Raw genomic sequence first — 10,399 nt, 5'->3', positions numbered from 1 at the left:
ATGAACCGCGATTTTACAGTTATCCTACAGAGCTAGTTATGGACCTCAACCAGGTAGTTCCAAGGTGGAATTTTTAGCCATCTGTTAGTTTACTTTTGCTTTTCTTTGATAAGACCCTTTTATGTGCTTTTTACTGATGCAATGGAGAAAGGAATCTTAGAGAACCACCTCTTCTGGTTGTATGTTGTGTGGATTTTTCAACATGTGTGAATCTCTGCAGCCCATTTAGACAGTGGTCTTGCCTTGACAAGTTGTGTCCAGAGCTGCAGCAAAAGTGCTCACATAAGGGGTACATAGTGGGAACAGATATATGCTGTGTTTCCTGCTGCTGAGGAAGAGGACTATCAAACTGAAGAGACAATGACACCTATAAAGACTCCAAACAACCTAGAATGTAGTAGGGAAGACAGACTAAAGACTGGTAGTACCAGGGAAGGAGACCATCTCCTTGAGCAGAGATGCCTTAACATCTAGTTATTTTGCTATGTCAGTATCTATATTCTTTATGAACCGGAACAGTCTCATTAGCAATTTCTAATGTATGTAAAAAATATTACTATATCAGGGCCTTTGAGATGATTCAAAAGCCCTTTGGGACAGTAGGTAATGAAAAGAAGCCTTTGTTTTTTGACTCACAAGCTTAGCCATCCTTATAATTTGCATGAAGTTTAAGTAAGAGACTTATTACAGTGAAGATGTTTTCCATGTTGTAATTAGATTGGAAACTCCCTTACAGACTTAAAAAATTCTAAAATACTTGAATTAATTATTTTATACCATATAGCTCCACAAAAGAGTTTAATGTAATTTATAGAGGGTTTTATGGCATGGTTTGAACAGTAATAAGATTCTATTCACTCCTGTCTGGGATAATGGGTATTAATCATCAAATGTTGCCAGTCATCAGTAATGCTCACATCTCAAACTCATGTTGAAGACTTGGACTTCACAGCACACTCACAGACTCACTATGTAACATGAATGATTTTATATTAATATTTTATATGAATGTTATGCTGTATATGCTCTGTTACAGATTGCATCTTCCATTTTTCATGGGTATACAAGCCAGTAGGTCCTACAATAAAGCATTAGCATACTTCAGACTCTGCTGTGGGTGTGAAGAATTGCCAGTATGTCCTGACCTTGACCATGCCTCTGTTCAGCCTTCATTTTTCCCCTTGCTGAGCTCGCTTCTGCACTTCAGGAACTTTTGAACATGTTATGCAAAACTGCAAGCACGACAGTTCAGCTTTGCAAGATCTTTCTAATAAGAAAAAAACCCAAAAAATCTTTCTTAAATCTCTGGTTTAGATTTCATTTTATTTGTCATCTTTTATGAACAAATTACGAAATATACTTCATTCACAAATTGGAAATATTTACAATTTCTTTACAACAAGGCATTGTTGAGGTTTTGATTTATGGCATTCTTAGAGCATTCTGTCTTTCAAAACAAAGACATTGGTGTTGTTTTCAGCACACTGTTCATTTACACTCTGGATGGGAAATGGGAGCCTTTTGGAAGAGTAATTTCTACTCTCTTTTGATACCATCTGCTGGGAAAACTGAGTCTGGATGCATTTGAAATGTGGGGAGCAGGACTGTGCAGACGTGTTGCTGGTACCATGCCACATAATCTGAAGCCATCATATTGCACCAGATGCTGCTAAGTGGAGAGGAGAAAAGGATTCCCCTGAGCCATTCTTCCTCTGCCCTATCCTGTGAGCAGGCTAAATGTGGTCCAGTTTGATTTTTTTTCATCTTGTTTTTGAGTCTTCATGAGAATAAGAGTCTTGAGAAGTCTGTTTCAAATACTATCACAGTTCTGAAAAGTTATTCAGACAAAAAAAATAAACAAATGAAAGAGAGTAGCCAGGAAGTGAATAAATATTGTATATCCGCAAAATGTTTAGAAGACAAATTTTGAACATGGTTCTAAAAGGGAATTGCAACTGTGCTGGTCTGCAGTTGTGACGTTTCAGCCATAAAAGCTAAGATAGTTCCATTTTCTCAATTTCTTGGAGTTTATTTTTTTCCTGAAGAAAATTCTAAAACCACTTCTTTCCATGGAACTTTTAAAAATCTCTTAATATACACTTCCATTATAAATCAGATGTGGGCCACCATTGCTTAGGTTGTCTGTCATTTCCTGGAACAAGAATAGAAAGCACGAATTAAAATTAGAATTATTTTATGGTGTTCGAAATTCAGTTAGCTAAGATTGTAATAAAAATTGAACAAACCCTGAGTTTCAATCGCTCAGAAAGACTTTACATTTTTTATTTGGATTGATGAATCTCATTGTAAAAACACCAAACAAACACACATTTCTTCCTATATAAATTAAGTACATTTGAAAGCTAATAAAGTCATTGATAGGGATTGAGTTGGACATTACACTCAGACCACATATACAGCATTGATGGCATCCATGCAAGTTTTGTGACGTTGTCCTTTGAAATTGCATCAACTCAAGCTTGTGTGCTAATCTACAAAAGAGCAAAATGGTAGTTAAGTCTTTGTTTTCATTCAAACCTTTTTCTGTGCTGGCGTGTTACGAACAGATGCCATTCAATGCTTGCTGAGATAGACATGTGGAAAGTAGCTATAGATCCAAACAGGATCTAAGGGTTTTAACTGCTTGCCTTGGGATGGAACTGCTTTTGGTTTTTCCTTAATGTGCCAGTCTACAATTTTTAGCAGTTCAGCAATTGCTACTCAAGTGGCAGCTGAGTCATCCCAGAGTAAGCTGACCTGCTCATGAGTCAGAATCCTAAAGCACCTAAACCAAGATTTGTTTGGAGTTAGATCTTCTAATTCTCAAATTGCAATCCAAACAATACTCACTTATCAGCTGTCTAAGCATAGAGATGGCTACGTTAATTAAGCAGTTCCCTGACCTTCGAGGCTGCAAAGCCACGTAGAGTTTATGGTCAGAACTGCCTTATTCTTGGAAGTCCTAAGTGTATTTCATACCAAATTGGATCTGGATGAAGAAATAAGTGATCTGCTGCTTATATCCAATGACAGAAAACATCCAACTATGCCAAGAGGAATGGGCACACATAAAAAGACTGTATTTTTAAAATTCAGGCAGATGAGGTGCAGGTGCCACTGTTGGACTAGTTCTGAAATATTTGCATGGGGACCAGAAGCTCTTCTCTGCATGGAAAGATTAAATTCACCACTTCTTCCTCCTAGGTACACTGGAGAAAATGTGGAATAACAGGGATTTGTTTGTCACCCTTCCTGTGGAAGTTTCTATGAAAAAAAAGTGATGCAAATGCATTGGGCTAGAGAGAAAAAGAGAAAAAAAAAAAAAGGAGAGAGAGAGACAGAAAGAGCAAACCTGAGTCTATAGCACAGTCGCTGAGTTCCTTGGTAAAGTGAAGAAAATTATGCAACCTGGTCTTTATTCCCAGTCTTACTCTTTCTCTCTCTTCTTTTAATCCATGATATTTGGGAGGCAGAGACCAGAACTCAGAGTTTAGCATAAAGCAGAAGCACTGATGCTTCCTCTCTCAGGTGTTATGAGCTACATTTTAAAGTAAAACACAAGGCTTAATTGTTCCCAGCACATTTTTTTGAAAGAAATCATGTCCTATTCCTCTCTACAAGGTAAGTTTAGGGCCAGCAAACCAAATATCCTTACCAGTTAATACTCATGAGTCAAATGTAAGCTTCAGAGAAAATAAGGTGTGTAAATTTACTGAATTTTGAGTACTTTATACCACTTAGCTCTCCATTTCCAGATGATGGTGTTGGATGTTCTTTTATGGTGCCTTATTCTCCTCATATAGTGAAGGGGAACAGGCATGCCTAATACTGGACTCTGGACCCCAGTTTTGGAGTTGTCTGGCCTGAAAAAAGTCACTATGTTTTGCTTATTTGTAGGTGCTTAAAGCCTTTGTTGGATCTGCACTGAAGATACCTGTCAGCTGGGAAAGGGACGAAGAATACAAAATCTGTTTAATAGTAAGTGTTAGTCAGCGACATTTTGATAGCAATGATTTGTCAGAAGGCTACTCATGTTTGAGTGTAAGTTTCCTTTTGTCATCTTTAGCACATGAATCCTCTGCAGACATCAGCTATTAGAATATCATGATAATTTCAGAAAATATTGAAACCCATTTATTTTCCCCAATATTTCTATTTTTTAGAAAAGACAAGTAGTAATAATATTTTTTTTAAACTTGCTGAATTCAAGGAATGAAGAAGCACACAGATTAGAAGCAGAGTGAATCAATGGTGGCTACATCCAAATAAGAGTATTTGGATGCCTATAACTAGGGTGAATATTTTAAATACTCAACTTACTTCCAGATTGCAGCGTTCACCACGTGGAGTTATGTCACTACCTGGAAGCACCGTTCCTGGCTTAGAGTGACATCACAGAATCAGCCAACTTTGATTAGCTGAAACTATGACTTCCTCTTAGAGGTGGCCCTTCCTGAAGTGACATAACAACATGGTAGCTCCCTAGTGTTCAGCGTACCTTGGAGGTAACTCTGGTGTCGGGGGAATCACCGGGCAGCTGGGCAGGTCGGCTATTTCAATACCCCTCAATCTCTAATATAAATATAACAATTATACAATAAATATAGCACAAACAAATGCACATGCAGTACATGTCTATATTACTGTATATCAGTATAAATATACAAAATAGTCTTATATATAAACCACTTTAAAGCTATTTTCTAAATCATACCCTAATTTAATGTAAGTTTTTAAGTAGCCTTCATTATTTTTAGGGGCATGCTGTGAGCTAATGTACTCAACCCTGTTGGCAGCAGGCAGTCCACAGATCTAAGAAGTCCCAGATCAGGCCATCTGAGCATGCATACTTGATTCTACAGCAGACATGCAGGAAGTCCACCACTGGTGGAGTGCATCCCACATCTGCTGAGCGTGCGTAATAGGGCTGTTCTGCACGTGCATCATGGCCCTTCACCCAGCATAACTGAGCACCTGACAGTCCTCACTGCTAGGTGTCAAAAGGCTCGGTAGGTCAACAGGCCAGGAGGGTAGGCAGGAGGCTACTGCTACACACAGTGATCTTCAGCCCAAATTGATAGTGTTGGCAGGTGTTTGCATTTTGAAAGTTTTTTTCTTCCCAGGTCATTTATTTTTCCTTTCCCTCTCTTCTCTCATCTTTGTCCTTGTTGAGACAAGAGCCTCTTTGAAAGTTAAGATCTAGCCTGCCATCTGCAAGACCATGATTATACTTGCCTACATAGCTCATCAGAATTCTGTTTAATTTTAAAATGAGATGAAGAAATGTATCTCTTCTCTTATCACCCTGCTTTATGTTACTGTTGTAACCTTTACTATTTAACTTTTAAAAACACATTTAAAACATCATCTAAGGTGAATTCAGTCTATATTTCTACTTGGAGTCCCATCACAATTGAGAAACCAAGGAATAGTGACAAGCAATTTTTACTTAATGGACAATTAACTAGTATATCATGTTTTGTCAGGGAATCTGAAAACATTCTACAGTGTGAGTGAACTAATCCTCACCCTGCTGTCCAGAGATCTTAGTAGATATGTTACAGACTCTTGAACTTAACTGTAATGCAAGCTTGTATGTGGAGGTTTAGATGGGCAGTCCATTTGACTTTTGTTCTCTTTTCTACTCTGTAAAGTCAATGAGCTGATTTCAAGAATTCTATTCAATTAATTGTTTTGCCCTTACGTGCTCAACTTTGAGAGCTTCAGTTTCAGCTCTTAAACATGTTCCTATACACCTTGGTAAGCTTCCTTTTAATAGAGAAAGGAATCAAATACTCAGTGCTGCTGCAAATGTTTCGTTTAGGTGTCTAAATATGCCCTGAGATGCTTAGGTCTCTGAACTGTGGCTTTTGTGTTTAAATAACCTACTTTATAAGCTGAGTACTTGGGAGAGGAAGAAATTGATTAAATCCTGGAAGCATGCAATGATGTGGTTACAGAAAGCATTCTGTGCTTTTTTCACAGTACAATACATGATAATCCATATTAATAAGGCTCCCAATTATTTATGAAGTGCTATATTTAGCAGCTAAGTCCTTGAATAGCTATACAATGGAATTATGTTGAAAATGGATGTACTTCATTGAAATGGATGTACTGCAAATATACAGTACCTAAAAATAGCTCCATATAATGCAACATAATAAAGCTTACACAGAATGTCAGCATTTCATTTCCCAGAAGCTCTTTCTCATATAAAACTGAAAACTGAATACATCTCTTGCCAATTGTAGAGATTAACATATACAGTAGCATTTCAGGAGAAACAGAACAAATAAGGGAGGGCACACAACTCACTTTTTCTGCCATTTCATGGGAGTGATGCAGTGAATGTTCCCTTTCTGAGAACATTCGCCTTTGTTCATAACTGGCTAGCCGACAAGTGAGCCATGAAGAAAGGGTGCAGCCACCGATTCCAATGCATGCAAGAGACATGGAGGCAAGGTGCAAAGAATAGAGAGCAGATGACTTCTTTGTCAGAGCACGAAGAAATTGAAAATTTAAGATTCCTCCAATTAGTCCACAGATGCAACAGGCAGAAAAAAGTATCATCTGTCAGGAGAGACAAGAGAGGTTATGTCACAGTAACATTTTTCAGAGATGGATTCATGCATATAAAAAAATGAGAATAACCACAATTCAATTCTTTAATAGCATAATTCACTGCGCATACACATGTTTTTAATTCCCTCAGCTCCCACATTGCTCCATGGACATACATTACCTTCCGGTATACGAGAGTTAAGATTGATATTGCATGTCAGATAAAGTTAGGTAAAATGGGTAGATAATGTTAAGACCTAGTCAATGGAAGTACTGCTAGGACACAAAGATTCCAGCTGTTCACGCAAAACAGTAACATGACAGGATGTGTTGTAATTTTCTGTTGCGCAGTTTCTCACCACGCCTCAGGAGTGGTGAGAAATTTGTAGTGAATCTCTCTTCCCTTGTGTGCCATCTGACTCTGCCTCTTGCTCAATTACAATTTATTCAGTCAGACAGCAGACTGGAGGCTTTCTACAGCATTTGCTGGGACTTTGAAAGAGTTCAGGATGAATGTGCTGGTCAAAGAAGCAAGAGAAACAACAAAGAAATCTGTGATGCTGCTCTACAGGAGGCCAGTTTGGTGACTATGTGTTTGTTTTGTTTGATTTAAACTTTATTTAAATGTTTCTGGGAACTTTAGAAGACTATGGAACAGGCTGCAATCAATGAGACCTGTTTAAAGACCTGTTGCTTTTAATTGCAAAAATCCTACCCTGGTTCAGGATGTCCTTGAGCCACAAATGACTCAAAAGCAAAAGACCTTATTGTGGAGACAGTGATAAATTATTGTCTTATTCACTTCCTGTGATACTGCTGACCTGTCAGATGTTGAGCTAGATGGGCTTTTGATGTTTCTCAATATAGCTTTGTATGTGAACTTACCTACTGTCTTAGCAATTTGTGGAACCTTACAGACCACTTCAACACACAACTGGGATGAGAATTTAATCAGAAATGTGTCACTGAGGCTTCATGTTGCAGTTCACTGGCAAGAGGCTATTGCATGAAACCACCAGAACAGACAACTTTTAGAACCGGTTATGCTACACATGCTTTAAGAAATGAGACTGTCATTCTTAACAGGGTTTAGGATAACTCATTGATATTAAAAAGGAATCTGAGAGAACTCTTGATTCCTTTCACAATTATGCTGGTTTTATGTGACTTCCATCTGTATGTGGCAGAATAATCAAGCTGACAGAAAATTAAGTCAGGCATTATCACTGATAATAGGATCGCGTCTTTAACATAAAGTTCTGCTGTGGCTTGTGTAGTAATAACACCATTTTGCTGCAGTCAGAAAAATTACTGTACTTCTGATTCTTAGAAGAAGCCGAAAACATCTGCCATTACTTTAAAACTGACTTACACGTGTTTCGGATTGCAAAATGAACTTGCTAACTCAGTTAACAGCTACACTACTTAGAATCAAACTTGGTCTGTAGCCTTATTGAGTTGGCAGCCCAGTGTTGTTTTTTGAAGGAGAGAAGATGCAATCCAGTGACATTACTGAGAAACCTATATTGTCTTGACATAAGTCTGTGTCAAGAGGTTTCCCATCCAAATTTATCCAGACAGAGATAAAGAAGGATGTGTGGCTTAAATAACATGACCTACATAGGCCTTGTTTTGCTCAATTATCTCAAAGTGCTGATTGCTTTATGGACTGCTGACTTGCAGTTTTTCTAACTTTTTATCAGAAACATTTGGACACAGAAAGCCCCCAGTAAAGAGCTCAAGTCAGTTAAGATGCCTTTTAAATCCTTATGTGTTGTAGATGCAGTGGAAAAACTTACAATAAGTCCAGATTTTTTTTTGGCGCACAATATTCCACATATGCCACAAAGAAGGAACTGCAAAGAAAAAAAAACAACAAACAATTATTTCATCATTTAGGGTCTCAAGTTTAAATCCCACTATGTTGCTGTGGTGGCGACCACAACAGTAAGTTAGGCAATGGTTACAGTTGTCAGCACTTTTATCACAAACCTTATGTTTCAGGAAGTTATAACTCAACCTAAACACACTTATCTAAGAAGAAGCTGGAATGAGAAGTCAGGCTGACCATGATTACTCATAACAGAAGAAATAAAATCCAACTTTTAAGATGCTTGGGTAAACAACTTGGGAAAAAACCCCAGTGTTGCAAGTGAAAAAATGCCTTTCTACTCTTTTTGTTTCTCAGAAAAGTTTAGCAAGGCAGTAGGCAGCAATCCAAATCATCTACTTCATAAGCATAGTTTAGGCACTTAATACCCTGATCCTACCATCCGAACAACTGAGGGATTGTACATGAATTGTCTTCTTGAAGACAGGGGAACTCTGGCCAAGAATCTAATTCAGGCACCTCTGTGGGTGCAGGTGTAAAGAGTACCTCTGTTGGTGTGGCTACTCTGAGCATGCAGAAAGATTGGTTTCAGATTCTAGATAGCCCACTTTGCAAGAGATAGCATGAAGGTAGCTGTACTTTTTTCTGTGTAGTTCACTCACACAAACTGATCTGCTAATTATGACATCAAGCATTTGGCAAAAACTAATTAACCAAACCATAAACACACCCTATCAGCTGATAGGAATCTTTGTTAATGCTTTATACTGACTTCTGTCAAAGACAACTATGCTCTCTGATGTCTCTTTTTCCTCCTACAGAAACAGCAAATAGTCCCCAAGGGAGCAGTCATGGTAGGAGCCACAGTAGTTGAATGAAAGCAATAAGGCCTTCTCCAGGTGTTTGTAATACTGTCAGAAGGTTTATTCGATACCTCATAAACTCCTTTATTAAGAAATCTATGCTACTTATTTTCAATAAAGCTAACCTTACACCCCTATTGGGAAGTAATTTTATAGTTTGAAAACTGGATTTTTCCACATCCTCTTTGCACTGAGATGGTATTTTAAGCTCTGTTTGACCTTGATTTAGGATTAAATCGTAGAACAGACCTGACTGTTGCATACAGAATGAATAAAAAAACCAAGGTGAAAACCTAAGCAATTTCAGAGCAGCATCCAGCGTCTGTGTAATATATTGCAGGTACATCTCATCTGCACTCTAAAGCTTTGCAACTTCACTGTTTCAGTTGAGGAGGTGCTGTAATACATAGTTTATCTCTATCCAGCTAAAGTAGTTCATTCATATAGTTAAGCATAAGCCTTGAGATGTATTTTTACTCTGGGTTAGACCCATCAAATCAGTTCCCCACAGTGGCTGTGGTTAGATGTTTTCTATTTTTTTACCTTTCCACTGAGCATGGGATGTGAACTTAATGCCAATCTGATTATGGAGAGGGCTGGGTCATGCAGACCATGGTGCTGAATGACTCATTACATATCAGGACATAAAACTGGTAATTGCTGCTAGAGCCCACTCTACTGGAATAGCAATCAAAAAAACCCAAAACAACCAAACCAAACCAGAACCACCAATTGGCAGTGCTCCTTCAACACCTTTCCCACTGGCAGAAGAGATTTCAGCTCATCATATCTGCTTTTTGAAGTTTTCACTCTGGCTTTCTGTGAGGTTTTAGAGTTTCAATCCCAGTCCTGTCATTGCAGATTGCCTTCAACTGAATGCATGCTTCAGATTTTCACGTGGTGTTTTGTATTTCTCAACATTAATGCAGAAATTTGTTGAAGACATCCTTGTAATTAAGTTCCATTCAGTCAGACTTGATAAAGTGGATTAATAATATAATTTCTCTCTGCAATGATTTAATAGGATTGAAAGGAAATTTTTGTATATACAAAAATTTATGAGTTCTGAAAAGCTTACAAAAAGGATCCGGAAGATAGTATCAAAGACAGTTTTCACTTGTTAACTAGTTTAAAAAACTGT

General features: G+C 37.9%; 1 protein-coding gene across 1 annotated transcript; it reads right to left on the bottom strand.

Moving 5' to 3' along the window:
- Nucleotides 1-1,306: 1,306 nt before the first annotated feature.
- On the bottom strand, nucleotides 1,307-8,420 carry TMEM196 (transmembrane protein 196; the record flags this gene model as incomplete). Its single annotated transcript, XM_009081998.1, has 4 exons — nucleotides 1,307-2,152; nucleotides 4,499-4,572; nucleotides 6,319-6,573; nucleotides 8,364-8,420. Coding segments are annotated over 4 exons (393 nt in total), but the record flags the coding sequence as incomplete, so codon positions are not given.
- Between the last annotated feature and the right edge of the window lie 1,979 nt (nucleotides 8,421-10,399).

This window comes from Acanthisitta chloris, unplaced genomic scaffold (genome assembly GCF_000695815.1).
Source record: "Acanthisitta chloris isolate BGI_N310 unplaced genomic scaffold, ASM69581v1 scaffold11509, whole genome shotgun sequence".
In the NCBI taxonomy this organism is placed as follows: Eukaryota; Metazoa; Chordata; class Aves; order Passeriformes; family Acanthisittidae; genus Acanthisitta; species Acanthisitta chloris.
The sequence above is the reverse complement of the archived record's forward strand: the minus strand, read 5'-3'. Positions and strand labels throughout refer to the sequence as shown.